This window comes from Canis lupus, chromosome 24 (assembly GCF_048164855.1).
Source record: "Canis lupus baileyi chromosome 24, mCanLup2.hap1, whole genome shotgun sequence".
NCBI classification, from domain to species: Eukaryota; Metazoa; Chordata; class Mammalia; order Carnivora; family Canidae; genus Canis; species Canis lupus.
The window spans coordinates 33,788,076-33,814,354 of NC_132861.1; the positions used below are offsets into that span (position 1 = coordinate 33,788,076).

At 42.7% G+C, this 26,279-nt stretch overlaps 1 protein-coding gene across 3 annotated transcripts in view; it reads right to left on the bottom strand.

The window, feature by feature from the left end:
* The window catches only part of DOCK5 (dedicator of cytokinesis 5), a 209,217-nt gene that overhangs the window by 1,996 nt on the left and 180,942 nt on the right, over window positions 1–26,279 (bottom strand). For 2 of the 3 annotated variants that reach the window (XM_072796235.1, XM_072796234.1), the window contains exons 40-51: window positions 26,079–26,183; window positions 20,903–21,044; window positions 18,989–19,070; window positions 17,725–17,809; window positions 17,204–17,290; window positions 15,003–15,179; window positions 10,744–10,827; window positions 9,823–9,960; window positions 7,786–7,952; window positions 2,563–2,731; window positions 1,740–1,878; window positions 424–527 (exon numbers count right to left, since the gene is read on the bottom strand). In XM_072796235.1, the coding sequence (XP_072652336.1) occupies window positions 424–527; window positions 1,740–1,878; window positions 2,563–2,731; window positions 7,786–7,952; window positions 9,823–9,960; window positions 10,744–10,827; window positions 15,003–15,179; window positions 17,204–17,290; window positions 17,725–17,809; window positions 18,989–19,070; window positions 20,903–21,044; window positions 26,079–26,183 (1,479 nt within the window). Of the gene's footprint in view, window positions 1–423; window positions 528–1,739; window positions 1,879–2,562; window positions 2,732–6,511; window positions 7,159–7,785; window positions 7,953–9,822; window positions 9,961–10,743; window positions 10,828–15,002; window positions 15,180–17,203; window positions 17,291–17,724; window positions 17,810–18,988; window positions 19,071–20,902; window positions 21,045–26,078; window positions 26,184–26,279 lie in introns of those variants that run through there. The other variant, XM_072796236.1, reaches the window with a different exon arrangement.

Genomic DNA, 26,279 nt, shown 5'->3' on the forward strand with positions numbered 1-26,279 from the left:
GAGTTAATCAGACATACACCAAAGAGTTATATCCCCATCATTTGGGTTCTATAGCAGGCACTCAATAAGTATTTGTTGAATGAATGAAGGAAACCCATGAGAGGCCATTCCAGAATGACTGTTACTCACTCAGGAGTAAACTCTTCACATGTGAACCAGAATTCACTTCCGACTTCACTCACCTGTACCCAGGGTGAGGTACAGAGAAAAGGTCTGCCTTCGATCTGATGTAAAGGTCTGCTTACATTTTGTTTCTTCCCATGGAAACTCCCCTATCTTTTATGATTTTAGGCATGAATCAAGAAGAGACTGGAGTGACAAATCTACAGAAAACCTGCCCAGTAAAAAGCTTGGAAAACCAACACTGCACTCCCACAAGTGGTACGCTCTGACCCCAACGCCGGCCTTTGGCCTTGTTCCTACCTCGGTGGAGTTCCTCTGGCTGCTCTCATAAGGCTTGCTTTTGGGGGGAGGGGGAGGCGGGACAGTAGTAGTCATCAGCCCATCTGTCTGCAAAGATGGGGAGCCTAGAAATGATACAAAGTCGATGAAGGCAGAGAGAAGAATTCATCAAGGAATGTCATGGAACCTCTGCTTGCCATGTTAACACCTAAACCAACCTGGCCATCCAACTGCTAAGGTGATATTCTGTAGTTTCTGTGGACAGAATGGAAAAGACCTCTTGCCCTTCATAACAAATATAGCACTGTTTACTCACTAGAAGGTTTCACAACAAGTTCCAAAGTAAAAATCCCCCCCTTTTTTTTTTGCTTAGGGTTTTACTATCAAGCTGGAAATGAAGACATTTTCTAGAACTTAGCATATTAACAATAGGTACTCTATTCTCTGATCTATCCCAAGTGCTTTAGAAAAAATGTCTGTCACAAAGTAAGTGGCCAATATATATTGGTTAAATTGAACTGAGTTGTCTTAGTTGGATTATTTAAAGGGTGAGATACCATTTCCTCCAGGAAATCTTACTTAATTATCTCTAACTCTTGGTTGACTCCTGTGTCCTATCTTGGTCCTAAATGGTGATTCCATTTTTTCTACCAAGGGTACCTTGGAATTCTTGTCAGGCAATGTGTACTGCCGATTCCCCAAGGCCTGACTGTAGACAGTACATGGAGCAGGTCTATTTCTCATCCTTTTTTTGGGACACTTTCGTATACAAAGTGCAGAGCTACCTACCCAATAGTTTGTAAGCTACTTGCTTCCTGTCTAGTCCCCGTCTAGCTCTACCTCATTTATAACTTCACAAATGGAAAAAGAGTCATGAGACCCTCTGAGTCACTATTCAGAGAAGGTTAATGTGTCCTAGGAACCCACAGAATCCTTGTCAAACTCTAATTTTACTATACCCACTACTGTGGAATGAGCCAACTTTACAATAATCTCATATACTGGGGCACCTGGGTAGCTCAGTCAGGTATCTGCCTTCAGCTCTGGTCATGATCCTAGGGTCCTAGCATCGAGCCCTGTATCAGGCTCTCTGCTCAATGGAGAGTCTTCTTATCCCTCTCTCTCTGCCCCTTGTGCTCACTCTCTCTCTTTCTCAAATAAATAAATACATAGATCTTTTTTTTTAAAATAATCTCATATACTATGTGGCTGTTCTGGCTAAATATCGCCCAAATCCATAGATATACTCCATTTCCTACTGAAACAAAGAGAGGGGATATATCTGTATCTCTATATCTGTGTGTGTGTGTATATATATATATATATAAAAGACTTACTTAAGGTCCTGGTAGCTTTAGGAGTGAGTGGAGGTGGGCTCAAGGGTGTCGACTGAGGAGGTGAAGAACCATGAAATGGCGTCAGCCGATTGTCCGACAACTGGAGACTCTTTGGTCTTTGTGCTTTTCTGGCTGGGCTCTAGTGGGGGGTGAGGGTGGGGAACAGCAAAACATTCTCACCGTGAGAAAGGCTGAGCTCATCATTGCTCTGAACCCCCTCGCCTGCTGAGCACAAACATGTTAGAGGGAACCATTCCGGGAGCCACTCTTGAGCTTACCATGCTGTCATGTGGCGAGCATGGCAAACACACAGACAGGGAATCACCAAGCAGACATTGTTCTCTGGCCAGCCATGAGCCTGATCTTGACCACAGTTCGACTGTATTATTTATGTTGGAAACGAGCCACCCTGATTCTCAGGGAATTGCCACACTTAGCAACTTGATATGGCTCATAGAAGAAACAGCATTTTTTTTTTTTTAAGTTAAAAGAAGAGAAATGACAACGTTTGGACTGAGTCATGGAATATGGTGGTGAGAACCATAACTCCAAGCAGCAGCCCACATGTTTACATTGTGGGTACAAGGTCTTACACCAATACTGATTTAGCTGCTCCAATTCTCCTTATGTGCTTTTTTTAGCACAGCCTGAGATGGAATGCCACCACAGGCTGCTGTGTCCTGAGAAAGCATGGCCAGGTGACTCACAGCTCTGATGGGAATGGGCATGTGCCTGGCTACAGGGAAAGCACTAGCAAACCTCTGGTGCTTGTTTGCTTTGCTCCCCACCCACCCCCCTGTAGTAGTTGCTGTTGTTGTTTTACCATCAGATCAGGTTCTGGCACTTTTTCTGCAATGACTTGGGATTTGCTCACGCTCCAGTCTTTTCTCTTGAACTTGCTGATCCGGTTCTCACTGTCCTCTTTGAGGGGCAAGTCTTCAACTCTAGCACCTGACGAAGCCCTGCGTTCCAGAAGTGGCTCGAGGATTGACCTATCAGCCAAGAACAAGGCCCAAAATCACAAAACCCTGACCACTTGAGAGTCAAAATTTACTCCAAGAAAGACCAGGGGTGGGACGCCTGAGTGGCTCAGTGGTTGAGCATCTGCCTTCAGCTCAGGGCATGATCCTCCATCCAGGGATAGAGTCCCACATTGGACTCCCAGCATGAAGCCTGCTTCTCTCTCTACCTGTCTCTACCTCTCTCTCCGTGTCTCTCATGAATAAATAAATAAAATCTTAAAAAAAAAAAGACCAGAGATTATGACTCCTCAAGATAATCTTGATCTGTGACTTCCCTCTCAGCTTCTACATCTGAATTTCCAACTGCCAATTATTTTTTTAAGATTTTATTTATTTATTCATGAGAGACCCAGAAAGAGAGGCAGAGACATAGCAGAGGGAGAAGCAGGCTCCCCCCTTGGGGAGCCTGATGTAGGCCTTGATCCCAGGATCTCAGGATCATGCCCTGAGCCAAAGGCAGATGCTTAATCACTGAGTCACCCAGGCATCCCTCCAACAGCCAATTAAACATGTACACAAATGAGACCACCAAAGTATGAAAGGAAAACATCTCTGAACATTCATCTTATCCCAGAAAGAGAAAGTCTTACTAAAATTATAGGCAAAGACAGAGTTCATACAATAAAAGACACATAAGTAGCTTCAGGCTACTTGGGTAACAGCATATGTCCCAGAGATGGCCAGCCTGTGTTCAAATCCTACCTATGCTTACTTCTTGGGTGATCTTTTCATACCTCAGTTTCCTTATCTATGAAATGGGGACAGTAATAGTACCTACCTCATATGCTTAGAACAAGTGCCTAGCATTGATGCATGCTCCCCAAATGCTTTTATTATAGTGATAGATTTTCAAACACCATAGTGAAACCTGTTTCATTCAAGAATCATGATTAGGTGCTAGACAGAGAGAGGAAGAGTTTGATGAGAAACAGGATAGTCTCACAATATTTTCCCATAAATTACTTATTAACTACAAAGAGAGATACAGTAACTATACAGAAAAGAAAATGGACAAAACCTCAACGACATACACCATCAGTTAACACACTAATGGGGAACAAATGAACATAATGCACTTCTGGATATGATACTTTAAAAGGACATAATATGACCCAAAAGTCTACAACTTGAATCCTAAGCACACAGAAACATTAGACAAGCACAAATGAAGGTGAATCCTATGAAATGACTGGCCTGTAATCTTAAAAAATGTCAATATGATGAAAGACAAGACTGTCTTTCATCTTTTTCGAAAAGCCAAACTACTTGAGATTAAAGAATAAAGAGGCGTGGCGAAACACGGCAACTTCTGGTATGGGATCCAGTCAGGATCACATGCTATGTATAAAAATCATAGTGGGACAACCGACACAACTGGGATAAGGGTTAGAGCTTACAGCCTTGTATTGATGCCAAATTTCCTGAACATCCAGGCTGTACTGGGGTGTGCGGTTATATAAGACAATGTGTTTGCTCTTATTGCATGAAGCATGCAGCCTACTCTAGAATGGTGGAGTGGGGCTGGTGAGGGAGAGACAAAGAGAGAGGGAATGACTGTAGCAAAATGTAAAACGGAGGAAGGTTAAAAAAGATATTACACCTTTATGATGGGTATTGCTTAGAGCTTCTAAATGGGTATTTAATAAGCCCTGGCTTGACTAAAAATTGATAGATTTTTACTCCATGAAAATAGAAAGCTTGGAGGGATGAATAGGCAGAGGGCAGAGGATCTTCAGGGCAGTGAAATTATTCCATATGATACTACAATGGCGAATACTTGTCATTATACATTTGTCCAAACCCACAGAACCACAACACCAAGACGAAACTTCTAATGTGAACTATGGACTCCAGGTGACTACAATGTGCTAATGTTGGTTCATTGGTAGTAATGAATGTACTGCTCTGCTGTACATTCTTAATCTTGCTATGAAATTAGAACCACTTAAAAAAAAAAAAGCCCATAATACACACACAGACAAAAGCTATAGTATGAAATAAGATAATACAAAAACAGAGATGAGCTCTTAGTATTTAATAAAAAAATAGAAGCTTCGGCAGAAAGCGTTATTAGTAAACGAAAACTATCTGCTGGACATAATTTAGATGGCAAATATCTTTAATATATAAGAAACTTTTACAAGCCAAAAAGAAAAATATGAATAGTTCAATTTTTTTTAAAGTGCCAAAGGATATAAAAGGTATTTCATGAAAATGGAAATCCAAATGATTTTTAAAAGTCAGCATCACTAGTTACTAAATACTCAAAAATATTAAGACACGATATTTGGAGGAGGCAAGGACTTTTTTATATTATGGAAATTTTCAAATGCATAAAAAAGTGAAGAGAACCTAAGAAACTCCCATGTGTATGTCAGTGTCAGTAAGGACAACTCAGTCAATCTGCTTTCTTACAGACATTAAGCCACATTCCATGCCCCTCACTGGATCATGTGGAGATGATTATTAGATACCATATCATCTCATCTATAAATATTTCAGAGTATACCTCTGTAAGGCAAGGACTCACTTCATAACTACACTCCCATGATTGGTCCCACAAAAGGAGTAATTCATTTCATCGAACATCCAATGCTCACATTTCCTGACTGTCTCATAGACTTTCTCTTGAAGTGGCTTGTTTGAATCAAGATCCAACCAGGATTCACTCACTGTATTTGATTGATAGGCTGCTTCAATCATTTTAAGCTTTTAATATGCATGTTCGCCCTTCCTGCAAAGTGTGTTTGTCTTGGCTCTGTTGAAGGTAAAGGGAGAGAGTTTCAGGAGAGTCTGAGTAAGGCTTAGCCCCTGGAGTCACATGGGAAATGCTCATAGATGGCAGTTTCTTTTTTTTATTTCAAATTAGTCTTTCCTTTTTTATTATTTTTTAAAAGACTACAAATACGGGTTTTAATTTTTTGGTATTTTTCTTCTCTTTCCTTTTGAGAGTAAGAGAGAGTGTGTGAAGGGTGGGAGGAGCAGAGAGAGAATCTTAAGCAGGCTCCACTCTCAGCGCAGAGCTCAATGTGGGGCTCAATCTCACAACCCGGAGAATAGGATCTGAGCTAAAATCAAGAGTTGGATGCTTAACTGACTGAGCCACCCAGGTCCCTCTTCGGTATTTTTCAATTGTTAATATATGTAAGGGAAAGCCACTCACTATTATTTATCTTAAATCTGCATTGATTAAAGAAATACCATAGAGCCCAATTCCAAAAAAGACTCTAATTATTCTTAATATTTTCAAAAGATTTTATTTTTTTAAGTAGGGAGATCAAAGAAATGGGAAAAAAGTCTGCAAATAGACTAAAGAACATATAGGAATTTGATTTTGTAATAAAGTTGACATTTCAAATCAGTAGAGAAAAGATGGTTTGTTCACTAATGTTAAAGGGAAAACAGTGATCGTGTGGCCAAAAAAATGTTGACCTCTGGGCAACCTGGGGTGGCTTAGCGGTTTAGCGCTCCCTTCAGCCCAGGGCATTATCCTGGAGACCCGGGATCTAGTCCTGTGTGAGGCTTCCTGCATGGAGCCTGCTTCTTGCTCTGCCTGTGTCTCTGCCTCTCTCTGTCTCTCATGAATAAATACATAAAATTAAAAAAAAAGAATTAAAAAAAAAGTTGACCTCATACCTCACACTTTATACTTGAATACATTTCAAATTTAGTGTGAATAGTGAAACTCTAAAATTAATTTTTTCAGCCTTACAGTGGAGAAGGCCTTTAATCATAATATAAAATCCAGAAGTCGTGAAATCAAACATTAATTTATTTGATGGCATTAAAAAAAAGTCAGCACAACTCAATAAAAAATGAGAAGCAAAGTCAAAAGACAAAGGAGAAACTGGAAGGTATATTCCAACTAATATTACAGATGAAGAGAACACAACAGAAAAATGTACCCAAAATACATGACCATATTTTGCAGAAAATAAAATACAAACAGCTAATAAAAAATGAAAAGAAGCTCAGATTCACACAAAACAAGAGAAATAAGACCAAACCAAAATGAAACCCTATGCCATGAAAATATTCTCCATGTATCAGATTGGCAAAAATTAAAAAGGCTGATAATACACTATTTCGGGCAATGGGGGTGATGGGCACCCTTGTAGGTTGCTGATAGGACTGTAAATTGGTATAATGTCTACAATTTTGAAAACTGCAACTATAAATGTTTGACAAAGCAATTCCACTTCTAGAATATTCCTCATAGGGATATGCCTATATTTACAAAACAAATTATTTTTAAGAATATGCACTGTTGCATCGCTATGATGGCCAAAGATTAAAATCAACTAAACATCCATCAATAGGCACTGGTGGAAGGTGTCCTGGTGAAGACATATCACAAGATGTCTGCAGCTTAAAGCAAAGAGGAGGCTCTTTACATCCTGAAATGGAAGGATTTTCAAGATACAGGAAGTTAAAAAAAAAGCAAGGTAAAGAAAGAATTATGTTTCCACTCAGATAAAAGAAAGTGTGAGGAAGAACATGTTTTTAGGTATTGCTTGTGTGTGTATGAAGAGCTGCTGGGAAGGCAGCAAGAACCTGAAGCAAGACATCACTTGCCTCAGCAGGGCAGGACTGATATGGTCAAGGACTGACAGGTGATTTTTCATGACTGATCCCTTTTGTACCCTGGAATTCCATATCATGTAATTATATTACCTATTTACAAAATGAATATAAATTTTACAATTACTTTTGAAAACTGATTCAGATGAAAAATAATCAGACTCTAAATCACTCTGAAAAAAATGAATGCGACAGGATGATGGGTGATCATTATCCTATTTTTTCCTAACTAGTATCATTATGTAAACAATGATCTTCCTCATGAGGAAGACTACGAGAATGATCCAGAGGCTAACAACGATATACTCTGAATTACTTCTCTTATAAGGGTACTTCTCTACATTAACCAAGGCTCCATTTGGTGACAAAAGGCAGAGGTTTAGTACGGAGATACCCCCTCCCCGCTCCCTATTGCCCCCAGTAATTAAGAATTGAACCCTTACCCATCAGATCCTGGTCTGGAAGGAGCGTTATCGGACGAGTTAGAAGAGGTGGAAATCACAGAGGACGTCACTGAGGTGATGGACAATCTCCGCAGTGTAGATGACATGATGTAGGGTAGTACGATGGACCCTGTGCGGCTTTGCTTCCTCTCAGTCAAGCTGGGTGGCTGAAGAACAACACACGACATCTCACAGTGAGCTTAGCCTGGAGTTCAGCCCCTATGGACTGGTGCAGCCCCCATTCTGTCTGTGGCAGTGCCATTTGTTTTGGCTGGCACCCACTGCTGCCTCACTTGTTAAATACTGCAATGATTTATATTCTTAATTAGAAACACAACTAGGTTAAACCATCCTTGTTAAGACTAGAGGAAAAAAAAAATCCCCAGATTTTGCTGCCAGCCACATAAGGGAGGAAAAACCAAGCTGTTCATTGCCTAGCCCCCCACTACCACCAAGAGAAGAGCTAAACCTCGGTCTGCTTCCCCAGTTTTGCTTCTTTCAGCCACCAAGAAAATAGAATACTAGCCTAATAGAAAGTTTTATATTTAAACTGTAGACCCAATGCTCAAGAAACAAATGGTGAATCTTAAGAAGTAAAGGAAGATTGATCTACTTTCGTTAGAAATGTCTCTAGTAGGACTGATTTGCCCCAATAGGACACCCTATCAATTTTACACACAAACACTGGCCTGGATCTAATAAAAACTACTCATTAGGTGAAAGTCACAGTCCTTCTCATCTAGGAACTTGTGTAAAAGACAAACGTTCCTAGGAAAAAGCTCTTAGCTGGCAACAGGTTAGGAGGTTAGACACGACTGAACACTTGATTAAAAGCAATGATCACAAAGATACTCTGGAGAGAAAAAGGTAGGAAATATGGAAGTGTGGAAATGGGAGGCAGGAGTACACAAAAGGAAATTCAGAGCTTTGGTTCAAGGAAAGAGAATTTGAAAATCAGGGGTTCAAGAGTGAGACAGTTAGATAGTAAGGCGGACTCATATTAAAAAGAGCAGAAATAGGGTACCTGGCTGGCTCAGTTGGTTAAACATCCAAGTCTTGGTTTCAGCTCAGGTCATGACCTCAGGGTCATGAGATCAAGCCCTGTGTCAGGCTCTGCACTCAGTGGGGAGTCTGCTTCTCTTGCTGACTACCTCTCCCTCTGCCCCTCCCCCTGCTCATGCATGCATATGCATGCTCTCTCAAATAAATAAACCAATCTTAAAAAAACACAATAATCACAATGGAAAACTGAAGCTGGAGTCAAACATTCAATCAACTGTTGGAGAGAAAAGGTTATTTATTTTTTGTTAAGTAACCTTTATGCCCAACGTGGGGCATGAACTCATGACCCCAAGATCAAGAGCTGCATGCTCTATCAACTGGGCCAGCCAGGCATCCCAGAGAGAAAAGGTGACTAAGCACATGCACCAACCCACCCAACTTCTCAGGAAGAAGAAAACTGTCACAGGGAGAAATGAGAACTGTCGGAAAAATGATGAAATCAACCATATGCATTGTAAAATGCACTTCACAATTCTTTCTTCCTTTGAAAGGTGTGAAGAGTGGAAACTTTTCATCAAAATGAAAAATAAAGACTAGGAACAATACAAAGAATTGGGCTAGAAAGGCCAGGAATAAGCAGCATCTGGGAGCAGGAACACCCCAAGTGCTAGGAGAGTGGTTCACGCACTATGGGCCCAGACCAGGAGCATCAGCCCCACCTGGGCGTGTGTCAGAAAGGCAGACCCTCAGGCCACCATAGACCTTCTGTTAGAAACTCTGGAGATGTGGCCCAGCAATATCTGTTTTCACAAGCCTTCCTGGTGGTTCGGACAGTCACTAGAGTCTGAGAACCCCCATCTAAGCACATTAACTTTAGAAGGTCACTAATAGCACCATGTCTTCTCCTCCCTGCCTCCAGTATTTTCATGCCATTCCTCTGCTCTTTTGACTCATTTGGCAGCTGAAAAACTCATCATTATCAAAACAGGTAAAAAAAGACTGAAGAAGGCAACAAGCTACTTAGACAAAGCCAACCAGTGTTATAACACCGTAGAGCTTTTCCACTTTCTCCTTGAGCTCCCGGAAACAAGATGACAACCGGTCATGTAGTGGCTTTAGCTGCTCTGTCAGCTTCTCCCCATGGATGCGGATCCCCTCCGTCAGCAGAGGCATCTAGGAAAAAGGGCACGAAAGGAAGGAAATACGGTTTAGGAAGAGGGATACTTCAGATTTGGAGATTGGGGAAGGATGAGGGTAGAGATGGGCAGGTCAACTGGTAGACACAGCATCTGCCAAATGAGAATGCTACTTCTCCGTGTAGGGTTTGGGCACTGGACACCCTTGGGTCAAGGATGCAGAGAAATACACAAAGATACAAGTAGGCCCTAAACTGGGGATGGACGGACAGTCGAGGCAAACCCACCTGAGCCTGGGGGCATGTCTGTGGCTAAGGCCCTCCTGGTTTTAAACCTTAGAGTGAAATGGATGGCTGCATTTTCTCCCACTGTTCACTGAAGTAGAGAGAGGTAGAGAGAGAGAGAGAGAGCGAGAGAGAAACTGAAGCCAACATGCCTCAGCTGGAAACACAGCCCAGCAAACCAAACTGCAGACTTTAACCTCTTCTCTCAGAAGGACCCTCTCTGCACTGTACAGTCTAATGGAATGCTACTCCTGGAGTCACTTAGCCAAACAAACAGATAGGCTGTGATTCCAAAGGTAAAAAAAAAGAAAGAAAGAAAAGAAAAGAAAAGAAAAGAAAAGAAAGAAAAGAAAAGAAAAGAAAAGAAAAGAAAAGAAAAGAAAAGAAAAGAAAAGAAAGAAAAGAAAAGCACCCCTCAAAGTGGGCTTGTGGATTTAAGCCCTAGACAATATCTTGCCATTGTGCACGTGTGGCCCCCCATGGAGCGCAGCAGGTGTGGGGGTTGCTGTTGGCCACACACCTCACTTAAGTCATACCTGTAATGCTATCAGACGCTTCAGCAGCTCAATCTTCTCCTGGTCTTCGGGGTGCTCCTGCAAGTACTTTTCTGTAAAAAAAGCCTAAAAGGGAAGCACATGCAAGTATTAATTAGAACCATTCCTATCTGTGTATTTGACTCTTGAGGGAGGAGGGGGGAGCCTGGATGGGTGAAAACTGTCTTCTCTTCTAGCTGATAAACCTGGAACGACTATGGAAACACTCATTCCTCTCCTGGGATGACCTTGATGCCGTAGCGGACAATTCTAAGGGTATGTGCTATTTTGTGATCTTTTTGGAATCATGCAATGCCTAATCACAGTACCTTCTCAACAATCACCAGACACACACAAGTGCACTAACCAAATAATTATCAGCAGAGCAGAATGGCATTTCTTAAAATAACTTTCCCAAAGGACAAAGGCAAATGACAATATCTAAAGGTTATTCGTTAGATCAAGTGCACAGATATTATAAAGGAAAAAGGAAATAATTAATAGGCTGGAGATGGCTGATCGTTTTGCTCCTCTACCATCTGATATAGGCTGTATCACATTTTCTTCCTATATTAAGTGAATATGAATAGCCACACTTTCTATTTGTCTATCCAAAAGACTTTTTGAGGGCAGCCCGGGTGGCTCAGGGGCTAGTGCCACCTTCAGCCCAGGGCCTGATCCTGGAGTCCCGGGATCGAGTCCTACGTCAGGCTCCCTGCATGGAGCCTGCTTATCCCTCTGCCTGTGTCTCTGCCTGCCTCTCTCTCTCTCTCTCTCTCTCTCTCTCTCTGTGTGTGTCTCTCATGAATAAATAAATAAAATCTTAAAAAAAAACAACAAAAAAACAAAAGACTTTTTGAGGACATGAGATATAGATGTGAAAATGTTTTATAAATATATTTTTTAAAGATATATTTATTTGAGAGAGAGAGAGAGAGCACGAGCGGGGGGAAGAGACAGAGGGAGAGGGAGAAGCAGACTACCCGCTGAGCAGGGAGCCCCACATGGGGCTCGATCCCAGGATCCCGAGATTATGAGCTAAGCTGAAATCAGATGTTCAACCGACCAAGCTACCCAGGTGCCTGTTTTAAAAATATTAAAAGCACCTTGCGTTTAAGCTTAATATATGTGAAGACCATGTCACACATAACCAAGTTAATAAACATTCACGGGTCCCAATGGCTAAGTCTCTACAATAGTGAAATAAAACCCAAACTCAAACTATAAACATAGGTGTTATGGAACAGACCATTTTAAAGACCATTCATTAGGGGAAAAAAAGTCTGTGGTGAACATTTCCAATACAGTCCTAAAAGGGAGTTATATATTTTCTCCCTGTACCATAACTATTATTTCTGAGAGTGTTTTCAAAGACCAGCCTTCAAAGTTCCCCTCACTCTTCTTTTCCAATACTTTAAAAGCCATCCCTCTGTATGAGACCTAAGGTCCTGAAACTACAGGATACAGTACCCCCCACCAAAAAATTGATCAGGGATCAGCTCATTTTGTGTGGAAAAAGTATATGCAAACTCCACCTGTGGGAAGATATTATGAGTTGAACTGTGGCCTCCACCTTGCCCCAATTCATAAGTTGAAGTCCTTTTTATTTATTTGAGACAGAAAGAGAGACCATGAGGCAGAGGCAGAGGGAGAAGCAGACTCTGCTGAGCAGGGAGCCCGAACCAGGGCTGGTTCCCAGCACCCTGAAATCATGACCTGAGCCAAAGGGAGCTGCTTAACTGACTGAGCCACCCATGTGCCCCTGATTGAATATATTTGCTGTCCTTGTGAAAAGGGGACGTTTGGACATGGTGAACATATTGTGAAGAGGCACAAGGACAACATGGTCATCTATAAATGAAGGATATTCACTGCAGGTTGCCAGCAACCCCTCAGAAACTAGGAGAGAGGTGGGGACCAGATTCTTCCTCATAGCCCTCAGAGGGAATCAATCCTACTGACACCTGGATTTTAGACTACTGGGCTCCGGAACTGTAAGGCAATATATTTCTATTGTTTTCAGTCAACCTGTTTGTGCCTTTGTTCTGGCAGCCCCAGCAAACTAACACAACAAGGAATATAAATAAATGCAGGTCAAGTATCACAGACAGGAAGCAAGCGAGCACATCCGAGAGCACTCTTTCTAGCCAGATTAATATTTAAAGAGAAATGAATGAAAAAGTAGTATTGCTTAAACCTTCATCCACCCTTACCTTCCAAAGACAAGCAGCTTAAATCTTCAAAAGTTAAAAAAAAATTTTTTTTGATATAAGATAAAATGCACTGAAATTCCCCAAACATCGGGTTGAGTCAAATGTTGGAGCAGAGTGCTCTGAAATTATTATTTTTTTTTAGGAGAGTCCTGCCTCGCAACAGAGAGGGGCTGATGAATTACAGTAAACAGAACTTGCATTCCTAAAACTCAGGTAGTGATTAATGGGCTGCTTTAAGATAGGTCATTCATATAGGTAGGCGATGACGGACTCCCCAATTAATTGCAATGGGGGTCACTGGTGATCAATGAGTTTACTTTTTTCTTATGTTTAGAAATGCACAACTCATACATATTAATTAAAAGTACAAACTAAGTATTTTAAGCTAAAGATCTGAAATTTATGTTTACCTGCCCTACTTCCCCTTTTTAAAAAACTTCAATGAGAAGCCAATGACATTGGAAAAACCTTCCTATGAAATTATATCCTATTCACAGATATTGGCACATATGAATTTGAGTTCAGGGGGATTATGTAAACAAACAAAAGAATACTTGGAAAAACACAGTTGGCCTAGCTTATACGAAAAAAACATACCAACATCATTAAGGTATAACAAAGTATTGTATTCTGGATCCTGGTTTTATGTTGAATTTCGTTATTACAGGGGAGATTGGTACTGACACCTAGCATGCGCACACTAGAATCGGCCTCTGGTGTGGAGTCCTTCCCAGCTGCTGAGGGTCGTAGGCCTGAAGAAGGTTCAAAGTTTGATGGGAAAGGAAAAGAAAGATGGTTATAGCAGTCACAGAGCACTAGCAGCTCTACTCAGGAAGGACATTCAGATCACATTTGGCTCTGAGTGGACAGGAGGGAGGAAGAAAACCAACCCTCATCAGGGCTCAACCATATGGCAAATGCTCTGTGATGTTCCTTATACACAAGATGCCTTCCTCAGCTACCAGCCACTCCCAAGCATTACTTATTTTCCTTACTTTTTTCAGATATGAAAAAAGGGGGCTCAGAGAGGTGAAGTATTTCAGCCAAGGGCCCACAGGGGCCAATGGCAAGCCAGGATTGGGTCCCAGGAGTGGCTGATTCTAATGCCCTGGTCTTCTCAGGACTTGTGTACAAATGCAAATAAGAGAATTGGCCCATTTAAAGTCTCCTCGCCCTTCTTGTCCACCTTCTCTGCTTTCTGTTCACTCTCCAGACTATGCCACAGGGGTGCAGCAGTCAAATATTTATTTATATTTAGGAAGAGGACTCCAAAATTACTTAGCCACTGAAAACAACTGAACAATTAAAAATCCTGCCTCAATTAATTACTCTTAGCTGAATTTTACCTATTGAATCCATTACCTATTTTTTAAAATTATTTTTAAAGATTTTGAGAGGGAGAGAGAGAAAGAGCAAGAGAGAGAACATGAGCAGGGGGTGGGGCAGAGGGAGAGGGAGAAGCAGACTCTCCACCGAGCAGGGAGCCTGGAACAGGGGTTGATCCCAGGACCCCAGGATCATGACCTGAGCCGAAGGCAGATACCTTACTGACTGAGCCACGTGGGCGCTCCAATTACCTCCATTTTAAATGGTGCTACATCCAAACCCTATGCAATGGATTCACATCTGGTGAGCACTCTTTTCTTGTTTTTCCAGAATAAGATACAACACTTAGTTGAACTAATTTAAGGGTACAGCCGGGTCCAGCATTTGTCCATACAGCCTATGGCACACCAAGTTGGGGTGGGCATTCCCAGCCTAGCTCTGCCTTTCTCTCTCTGCTTCTCCACTTCCAGAGCACCCTTACAGAGGAGTCAACCTGTAAACTTTCTAACTCTCAGGGCCGAGAGGGGTTGGGAGAGGGAATAGCAGGTAAATCAAGCAGACATGGTGTATTAGATCGGTGTGAGGTCAGGGACAGGCTTTTCATTAGTTTCACTTGCCCACTTGTAAAGATGGCAGAGTGAAAAATCTCTCAGAGAAGCTTTAATAAACTAACTGACCAGCTGCATGGTGCCACTGAGAGGCATGGAGATGCACGGGATTCACCTTTTCGTAGTTGGAGTAGCCCCCCATGACAGCCGGGTCTACGATGCCACTGAGCAGCATGGAGAGAGGATGCACAGAGAGGGCTCGGTCCCAGGCATGCTGCTGCACACAGTTGCTGATCTTCTCATTGGTGAGTTCCATGGTTTCTATGGCATTCTCCAGGGGACTGATTTCCTCCTGTGACAGAGGACAAGGGAGAGGAAGAGCATTTTGTGAGCTCACATCAAAGACAGAAAAGAAGTCCTCAGTGTGCCTTTTAAAAGGTATAAAATCGGGCAGCCCTGGTGGTGCAGCGGTTTAGCGCCGCCTGCAGCCCAGGGTGTGATCCTGGAGTCCTGGGATTGAGTCCTGCATCGGGCTCCCTGCATGGTGCCTGCTTCTCTCTGTGTGTCTCTCATGAATAAATAAAATCTTAAAAAAAAAATAAAAAATACAAGGTATAAAATCCTCACCAAGCAATAGAAGAGTGAGGTTTTGCTTCTCAAGGTTGTTTATTTAGATACCACATTTAATTGGAAATGGTTTTGCTAAGTTGCCAAGTAAGCTACTTAAAGTCTCTTGGGAAGTACAAGAGTGACCTAAAAATTAGAGCAATAGCAGTGATTATTTCTTGGTGCAAAGTGTCCACAGGAATTTTGGGGGAAAAAAATTGGAGCCATAATAATGATTGATTTTTAAGCAGAGCTTTCTCAGAGATTTTTGAGAAGATCGATGACAAAGTAATGGGTTATCTGATCCAAGATACTTCTGCAGCACCCAAAATGTTCCCTGGCAAAAGGCTTGATGTTTCTTGCCTGAGAAAAGGGAAATGATATTGGAAGCCATACACTCAAACCATACATAAGTCACCTTAGTATGGTTCCGTGGTTAAAAGAAGTCAGAAATCATGGGATGTGTTAGGATATTCAAGTTGAATTTTGGATGAATGTGAAATGAGATTCAGTAAAGATTCAGAAGGGCAACCTCTGTAGAAATGTCTTCAAAGGCAGGTTTCAAGAAAAATCACCTTCTTCACTTTCCCCATTGAAAGCCATCATGACTGTCTACTACAGCCTTGATTCCAAAAGTCTCTATCCAAAAATCCTATTCTTACTGGAAAAATAATTTATTACTAGTGATATGGAACATATCAAATTTCAGTTCAGATTTGTTCAAGATTTATTTCTTGAAAGTGTATCACATGTCAAGTACTGCGCTGTGCTCCACAGTTACAGCACTGGCTAAAATCTAATTCATGGCTGAGAGGAGCCTATGGTTTTATAATGGGGTCTCAAGACATGTAAGCATGGGAGTAACTTGTTAGAAATAAGTCCAGGTTGCAAAAGGGCACAGGGAAAAGGCATCTAACCCACTTGGGAATTTCAGAGGTGCCTTCCAGGTGAAGCTCGTACCTAAAATGAATTTTGATGGGAGGTAGTTAGGTTCAGAAGTAGCATTCTGGGCAAAGATAAATGCCCCCACTGTTATGAAGGGTTGAAATAACATGGAATGAGTTTAGTTCCAGAAGATTCCAAAGGAAATCTCAGGCAGAGCTGAGTCACGAAGCCGCTGCATGTGTGTGCTAAGGAACAGAGGCTTTATGCTCTAGGCACTGGGGAGCCATAGCAAGGTTATAAAACAGTCGGCTTTCCACTGTGGAACTCACGCTCGGAGGCAGTGAGGAAAACAGGCCTGTGAAGGCCAAGGCAGGAGGCCAACGAGGGGGCTTTTTCCATGGCATCCACCAGAGATGAATGAGAGACTAAAACAGGGTATGGCAGTAGTAGAGCTGGAAATAAAGAAAATAGACTTAATGAATCTTAAAAAGGTAAAGGGGGAAATTTTGGGGAAAGATGGAGAAGGAAGAGTCTGGGATGACTGGTGATGTGATTAGCCACGAATGAAAGCAGAGGAAACGTTCTGGGAGAGAATGTGATTGACGGCAAACTCAAAGGAGACATTCCGAAAATGGTTTGGTGCACTGGCAGGATCATGAGGAGACAAGACTCATTTGCTCATAAAAGAGTCATTCACTGTGAGTAACCTTTAGGGTTGGCCTTGTAACATCAGTTGTACAAAGGAGTTCTATTATACAAGACGCCTTTTATTTCTCTTTTGGAAAACAAAGTTGGCCAGAGGAGGCTAGAAGGGGACTTAACAAAGGCTCTTATTATATTTGGAGATACAAAGAATTTTCTGAGTTCCACTTTCAGATGACTCACCGTTGAAATTTGTTTGACTTCAAACCACTTGAGAATCCCAGGAAAGGTATACGCGGTTGTATATGTGGTCCTTTCAATCCACATGGTCTGGTGGAAGGAAAGGAAATAGGAAATGTCATTTCCTGGGTAAAAGAGCAACACTCTCTGCTTGAGGTCAGTGAGATTCTAGTCACAAATGCTTCCTTAGTGAATGGGCCATATTTTGAGGATTCTGGAGGTTTAAAACTACCAGGGATCATCTACTTGGGCCTTCTGACCCTCCAGAGGGGAAATGTGAAGTCCAGAGAAGTGTGACTTGCTGATACTGGCAGCAGCACTGGAGCCCGATGGTAGAGCCCAGTTTTGGGGTGGGTTCCAGTCTAGAGTTTTCCACTGGGATGGCCTGATGTCTAAGTAGTAAGCATGTAGCACCTCTATCCCCAGGGCTGCCATCGTTTCTGTTGTCTGCATTGGTTAGGTGGAAAGCCTTCATTTGGATGTCAATTTTACGCTGTTTTAGAGGGCAAACAGGGTGGACTCACAGCAAATTCATTGTCTGGATCCTTTTCTCCTTTCCGGAATGGCCTGGAATACCTGAATTGCTGCACTTCATTGGCTCTGTAGTAGCTGGAGAAAGACATGGCCACAATGCTGTAGTTTCTCTTAGAACAAGCAGTCCTTGCTCAGACTTCAGTAAAACCTGGGCAGCATCTTACACAGACCAAGTGTTATCCACTAAGCAATCTCAAAACAGTCTCCCTAGTGAAGGCTGGAGGAAATGTACAATTTGATTTTATTTTTATTAATCTTAATTTTATTATTTATGAATCCATTCCAGTTTACTATTTAAAAAGGTATATGTATTTATATCCATGTTTGTGTTTTCATTTGTATGTTTTTATCACAATTCTACTAGCATTTTATCTTCTCAGGAAAAAGCGTGAGGCCTTTGATCACTGGGGACCCCACCAGGCAAGGTGAGGTCAGCCCACTTCTCAGAGTGCTTCTGAGTAGAAATAAAACCCAGGAGATCTGAAACCTAACAGTCAAATTCCTGATTTCCTTCTGTCTGCCTAAAAAAAATCCAAGACCTCCCAAATCTCTTTTGAGTTACCAGGCTTATTTTATACTGAAAATAGAATAAAGAGTTGTGGTCTGAATGCCAAAATTCACATGTGGAAATCCTGACCCTCAATGCAATAGGATTAGGAAGCAGTGTCTGTGGCAGGTGCACAGTCATGAGGGTGGAGCCCTCATGCATGGGATGAGTGCCCTAATAAAAGAGATCCAGAGAGCTCTGTCGCCTTTTCTGCCATGTGAGACACAGTGAGAAAGAAGTCAGTGAATCAGGAAGCAGGTCCTCACCAGACACCACATCTGCTGGTGTCTTGGACTTCCCTAGCCTCCAAAAACTGTGAGAAATAAGTGGCTGTTGTTTATAAGTCACCCAGTCTGCGGGATCCTGCTATACAAGACCCAGAGGTTTAAGACAACAGAAGATCTTCCAAATGAGTTTAAGGCTTTGTTTTTGTTTTTTTAAAGATTTTATTGGTTGATTACTGATTGAGGGAGAGTGTGCATGAGTGAAGGGAGAGGGAGAGAGAGAATCAAGTGGACTCTGTGCTCAGCGGAGTCTAACTCAGGGCTTGATCTCACAACCCTGAGATCATGACCTGAGCTGAAATCAAGAGTCTGGCGCTTCACAGACTGAGCCACCCAGGCGCTTCCAAGACTTTGGTTTTGATGTACTCCAGATAAAGTATGTGAGAGGGAAAGTGTTTTTAAAACCAAAAAACCCCCACTTACTTTAAGATCTGCTCTGGAACTGGTTTGTCCTTGTAGCTGGGCGGCAGGCTCATCACTGGCTTTACGGTGAAACACTGCATGTCTGAGGAGCTCATTAAGGAAGGAAAAGGGGCAGGGCCATGACGCTGTCACAGAAAGGACCACCTGTTCTCCCTGCTTTGCATGGAAATGGCACCTGCATTAATTATTCCTTTTTACCGAACGCCAGGACTGCACTGAAAGCGAGGTTCCCTTATGTATTACCAAAATGCCTTATTAAATCATGATCCTAGGACATTTTTAGGTCAGACCCCTGGCAAGCAATCTTGCCACAGGAAAATAGGCTTCAGTGAAATATCAAGGAAAAGGGATTTGAAACAGTTTTAAATCATTTCTTTTGGCCAAGCAGGCCTCTGAAACAGCCAGATGCCAGAGCCTGCGCAGTAGGAACTTCTGGTATCTTTGGATCTTCCTTGTTTATGGTGGGCCATAGCTGGGTGCTGAACTAGGTTCTCAATATGTTACCACCAATAAACACAACAATAAACAGTCGGATGTTACAAATCTCCTACAGACGAAGAATTTAAGGCTCCGAGAAAACCCAGAGCATACAACTGGTTCACGGTGAAGTCAGGCTTCAAACCCAGCTCAGGGGGGGAAGACCTGTCTCTTGGACTTGATAGTTAAAAAAAAAAAATGACTTTTTTTTTGTTCTTGCCAGTGCAAATATACTGTTTCAAAATCTACAGCATTTAAACTCAAGTTTAAGGCCTTGTGTCTGGTTAAAACAGCGACTGCCGGGACTTCTGGGCAGTGTGCAGCCTCCTGGGCGCAGAAACACATGGACATGTACTCAGATGCAGTATTAGAATTCACAGCTGCTGACTTAGAATCTCTCTGTATGACACAATCTGAGAACCACTGGGCTGTGCCTTACACTGGTCTAGTTGACAGAGCGGATTGAGGGCCCAGCGATAGGAAATCCTAAATCCAGTTCCTGAAGACCTCATCATTCCCATATCATGAAGGAACCTCCACTCTTTTCTGAACCCATATAACCCAAACAAGGATTTATCCTAGAAGACCATTCCTTTCCAAGCACCTGCTATGTATTAGCAGGCTGCTGCTCTCTTACATGTGTGCCTGTCTACTGGTCTGTTATTATTATTGTCGATCTTTCTACGATCTTTCTATAGCTACTTACCAACCTAGGTGTATAATAATGGCCAATATGTACTGACTTTTTATTATGTACCAGGTATTATTCCCAGTATTTGACCTATGTTTACTCAATCTTTACAAGAACTCTGTGAGAAAGGATGAACATCATCCTTATTTTGTAGATGGGAAAACTGTGGCACAGAGAAATCAAGGAACTTGCCCAAGTTGACGTAATCTGAGACTCGAACCCAGGCAAACGTTAGCTCCAGAGCCCGTTTTATTATCTACCTGCCGCACTGGCTCTGGCTTATCCACCTCTCTCTGAAAACTGTTCAATTTTAGAACATTTTTATTTGAGCACAAAACTTATGAAAAAAGTTAAAAATAATTTTGTTATGGACCTCTTGGTGTTTGTTCTTTTTTTAAAGAAAGTATATAATTAATTTTTCAATAAGTCATTGCATTGTGACAAAAGAAGAGCTATATAACTTTACCCAGAACCCAGAATTCTGAACAAGCAGTCCATGTCATCCTCAAGCTCCCCCTATTGCTATAAAACATTTCATATTCAAGATTTGCTTATTATCTATTTCCTTTACTTCATAGCCATGAGCTAAGGATGTCAGGGTCCCAAAGCTTTTACAAGGAATGGAAAACTGAGGCAGAACAGCTAAATGAGTGGTCAGAGCACAGGACATAACCATGTGCAGAGACATGACTGAAACCTTAGCTTCTGTGGCTGAGCCAGGCCATGTCTCCACAAGGCGAGGATACACTGCTTTGGGGATGATTTGATTTCCTCTCCCGGGGGTGTGGTGCTGGTCATCTTCTCGGCATTGGGGAACTGGGTCAGCAGCCTCAGGCTGAAGTCTTCTCGCCTCTCATACTCCTTCCCCCGGTAGATGAAGATTTTGTTCTGCAGATCAGAGACAGCAAGGGGAGTGATTACGTGTGAAGAGTGAAGAGGCAACTAGAGATCCTGGTGCTGAGGAAGCTACGGGCCTCCCTAGCACAGCTGGCTGAAGTGCATTCCACCAGCAAGTTCTCACCAGATATCTACCCTGCAGCAACCATCACATCTGGCAAGAGTTCACGTTTTACTGGGGGAGCTAAGTCACAGGCATAAAGCTGCCTCCACAGTGCTTCTCACAATGTGGCCCCATGACCACAGCTGGTCTGCAAACAGTCTGCACTGATCCACAAGGAAATGAGCTTGTGCCCTAGTACAGGATCCACAATGTCACCAGGCACGCTGTGGAACATAGCTGATTTTTTTTCATAGCAAGACCTTCTCAATGAAGGAAGGTAGTGCACTGATTCATGTGCAAGCCGTCCTCTTATCATGATCTGGCTGTGGACCAGCACTTTGAATGTCACTGACTTAGAGAACAACAAAGTGTGAAGAGAGTGAACACAACAAATCTCCGTTAACAGAGAACAGAAATAATTTATAGCAGTCCCCAGGCAATCCTGAAAGTCACTGTGGATGGCAATACCAAAGGCTCACAGAATCTAACTGCACCAAATCCTATTCTCTCCATCTCAATCTACATTCTCTTTATGTTTAATAAAATTAATAAAATTGGATTTTTTTTTAAGAAAGAGATTTCCTAGGCTCCAGGCATGGGTGTAATCTGACTCCTTGCTGCAGCTGTCCATGCGAGTTTAAATGCAGCCATGTTTCGAAGGTTCCTACTCATCTGATGCTGCTCAGATGAGTGCTCAGATTTGGCAGCCCATACATGATCCATTTTTAACTAAACCTTGGGACCATATTGTCTTCGAAAATGTTTTTTAAAAAATCCCTTGTCTACTCATGTAACAAATATGTATTGGACAAGCAGTGGATTTGCTAAGACACTAGGGATATAATGTTGACCCTACTCTCAAAAAACACCTTCTGGGGGACAGAAACAGAAAACCAGGAAGTATGACATTTTATATCATGCAAGTAGCATGAAGGCGCTATACCTCCTAGGATTAATACTGATGGCAGTAAAAATTGCCACATCTTCTGGAATGGACCCTGACGTTTTTCCAAGCTGGAAAAGATTTATGTGACTAATCCATGCCTTATGAAATTTGATCATTCGGGCAAAGCTGCAGTAGGTAAGGAAGCAGAGTATATGGCAGCACTGAATGTAAGATGTGGACAGCAATGTGAAGGGAACAGACAAGCATGAGGTCAGCACAGACCAGCATGGCCTGAAAGAGAGGGCTTCAAGGAAGACCCAGGATTGACCAGGCCCAGATAGAGGGAGAGTGTAAGAAGAGGGAAAGAGAAGGGGTGGTCAACCAGCAGGGCAAGGGAAAAGGATGGGGCCACCGAGCAGAAAGTCTGGAATGGAGCTAGAAGAAAGTAAGTGGATGAACCAGAACACTGGAAGGCAGGCTTCAGTTCCCACAGTCCAGGGAACTCACTGGAGGTTCTGGCAGGAGGGAGCGACGTGATGAAAGCAGTAGTGTAACAACCTCAGCAGGTAGTGGGGTGTGTTGCCAACCATTGGAATCCTGGGCAGGCCTGAGTGGGAGAAGGAGAAGCTGCAGGATCTGGAGTCTGACCCTGGTGTCTGGTGAAGGGCAAAGAAGATGGGGGGGTGGGGTGGGCGGATCACCGAGGATTCTGAGGTGGCTGGCCCTGGAGCAGGAAGGGCAGTGGTGCCGCTGCCAGAAGCAGGGGAGGAGGAGGCCTGGCTGGGGCGGGCTGGTGGTGGTGGTGGTGGTGGTGGTGGTGGTAGGAGGTGAAGAGGAAGACGCAGTTTTAGATATTCTAAATATCTAAATTTGGCAAAATGATCCACAACACAGAAGGGCATGTAGGCTACATCATTCCGAGGATTTTACATGCTTCCATGCACTCTGACAACACAGGACACCCACAAACCACGTTACAGTTTATAAAGCACGCTGGTACGCTATTCATTCCGAAGCAGCCCTGTGACGTGGGCAGTATTTCTCTAACTTACACAGCAGAGAACTTGGAAGTTTCAGGATTTGGTTAAAATCATACAGTCACCCAGCAGATGATGGAGACCCCACTCTCTCAACCTGAAAATCTAATCTTTGCACTGAATTGGTGCTGTCTCCAGCTCATGTCCTTTAGCTCATGTGACACAGCAATCTCTCTCTCTCTTTCACACACACACACACACAATCTCTCTCTCTCTTTCACACACACACACACACACACACACACACACACACACACACACTCGGCCAGCAGGCGCCACAGCCTTATCGGGACTGGCCCACCGAGACTGACAGCCAATTTCAGACTAGAACCCACTACAAGGCTCCTTTCCAGACCCTCTCCTCTTGGTGGTCCATTCTCTTTCCCTGCACTATCCCATCCAACCTTGAATAAGCCACCAACTTCATCTCCAGTCTGGAAACTGAGTTCTGGGTCCGTTGTACCAAATTGTTGACTCTCATCTTTTGGATGTTCCAAATGCACCTCACACCAAGGATGGTCCAAGCCAGACTTACATGAAGAATGTATAAAGATCTGAAAGGCCATCTGTGACTGGGAACCAAGCCACCTACCCATCCTTCCCTACTTGCCCTCTTGTTCACAATCCTCCAACCTCTTGGCTTTTGCACCTGGCACCACATCTCAACTCTTAATGGTCACCTCGCTTATTCCCTCACTTCTTCCAAATTTTTGCTCAGATGTCATTTTCTTACTGATATCTTCCATTCACTCTACTTAAAGTTGCAACTCCACCCCCATCACCTGCCTCTCTCTTCACCTGCCCCGACATTTTCTCCATGATACTTATGGAGTGTCTACACGGGGTGTGGCACTGTTCTAGGCTATCAGATGTGCTAAATGTTTCACTTACTTTTTGTGTGTCTCCAAACTAGAATATAAATTCCATAATTTCAAGGATTTGGGTTGTTTGGGACTGTGCCCCCAAGCCTATAAAACAGCAAGGCCCAGAGTAAGAGTTCAATAAATATATAGATATTTATTCAGTGAATGGACTCTATTCTTTTCTAGTCTTGCTGTCTTAGTGGATGGCTCCACAGTCCTTCCAGTTATGCAGCCAGAAACCTAGAAATCATTCTTTTTTTTTTTTCCTAGAAATCATTCTTGTCACCTCCCTCCTTCCTCACCCACATGTCCCAACAATAATCATCAAATGCCATTACTCTGTCATTCTAAATCTTTCCATTTTTCTCTAAAGCCACTTCCTAAGGACGACCTGCCTTCCCTTCCTTCTCTCAACATCTGCAATAGTCTCTAGTGGCTATCTATATACATCCAACCACTGTCCGTACCAGCCAGATGATGACCTTGCCAGCACACAGAATCCAAAATGAGAGGAATCCCTCCTGCTTTTGGGATGCTGACAAAACAGCCAGGGCAACCCCACGGCCCCGCCATAGGTGCTCTCCCCACAGCCCGTGCTGCAACTCCCCGCACACCCTACTGCCTTTGGTCCCGCACTGGTCTTTCATTCCTGGGCACTGCCGTGCTCTTGTTGGCCACTTCCTCTGCCTGGAAGGCTTTTTTCCTACCACCTTTATCTCTGTAACTCCAAGCTTGCCTTTCAAATTGCAGCCAAAGCAGAAATTCCCTGGGAAGTCTTTCCTGACTCTTAACTTCAGGCATAATTTACATATAGTAAGATCTACCCTCTTTAGTGTAAAATTCTGTGACTTTTGACAAACATAACCATGATCATAATCAAAATACAGAACAGTTTCACCACCCAAAAATTTCCCCATGCCTCTGAAACCCAACCCTCACCCACAAATACAAAATGATGATGCCTCTTGTCTCTACCTCTACTGTAAATGTTGGTTTGGCCAGATGCCATAGAAATAAAATCCAAGTATGTAGACTTTATGATCTAAGTTCTTTTACTTGGCACAATGCATCAGAGACTCATCCACATGCTTGTGTACCAGGAGTTTATTCCTTTTTATTACAGTGTAGAATTCCATTGTTTGGCTATCCCACAGTTTGTTTATTCCTTCACCAATTGAGGGACATGTGAGTTGTATCCAGTGTTTGGTTGATTATAAATAATGGTGCTATAGACAAGCATGTGCAATTTTTTTTCGTGTGAACATAAGTTTTTATGTTACTTGGGTAAATACTCCCTGGTTAACCAAGTCTTATAACCTAGAATTCCCCTCTTGGTCAGTTTCAATTTCCATTCATTTGTGTGACTATTAACATTACACTCATGAGGCTGTAAGTTCCACGAGAGTAAGGACCATATCTGATTATTATCTGCCTTGTATGTGCCTGGCACACAGTAGGTGCTCAGTAAATAGTTACTGAATGAATGAGTTTCCTCCTCATTGAGCACTATGAGAAATGTAAAGTGCTTCCTTTCTCACTTTTTCTTAAATCAGCGGAAGGAAAGTGGATAATGTGTTTAAATACAGCCAGCTCTACAGAGGCTTCCTTTGTGAGTGCAGGGGAGTGAGGGGTAGGAGGGAATAAGATTTTGGTTTTTAGATTTTAAAATCGGTATCACATAAGAAAATTTTGAGAAGGAAGAAAACACATGGTCCTTCTCACTATTACAACACCTGTTTTTATTTTTGTGAAACTTTCGTAGTCTTGTCCTCGGGATATTTGCTTTCAAACTGGCTCTGGCTGGAAATAAAATAAACAACTAAATACATCAATCCACACTTTTCCCCAGCCTGAGCTGTAGCAGCAGACCAGTGGAGGGGATGGTTCTGTTTTTCCCTTTTTCATTCCACCTGGGAAAAGTCATTTTACAAAAAAGCTGCCAGAAACCCCAAGGCTGGGGGTGTGGGGTGAAGAGGCCGGCCACGCAGGAAGTGGTTTCCCTCCCCGACCTCCCACAGTGAGAACTCAGGCCTCCAGCTGCTAACACACAAGGTCCATCTGGAAAAGAGATGAAGACCCTCCCTCCTTCGGACTGCATGGCTTAATGGCTTGGAGGACCACCCTGAGGTTTCTTACCCGGAGGAAAGAAGGAAAGCCCTGTCCGTAGTATCCAACAGCAAAGTATTCAGGTTGAGGCCTCATTGCTTTAATGATGTTCTCATAAAATGAGGCTCTTTTTTTCTGGAAAACAAAATAAGACATTCCACAGGGAGGTTACAAGGGCACCACGGAGGGGTGGGGAAGATCAGACTATTTGCTTTGTTGTTTCCCATGGGC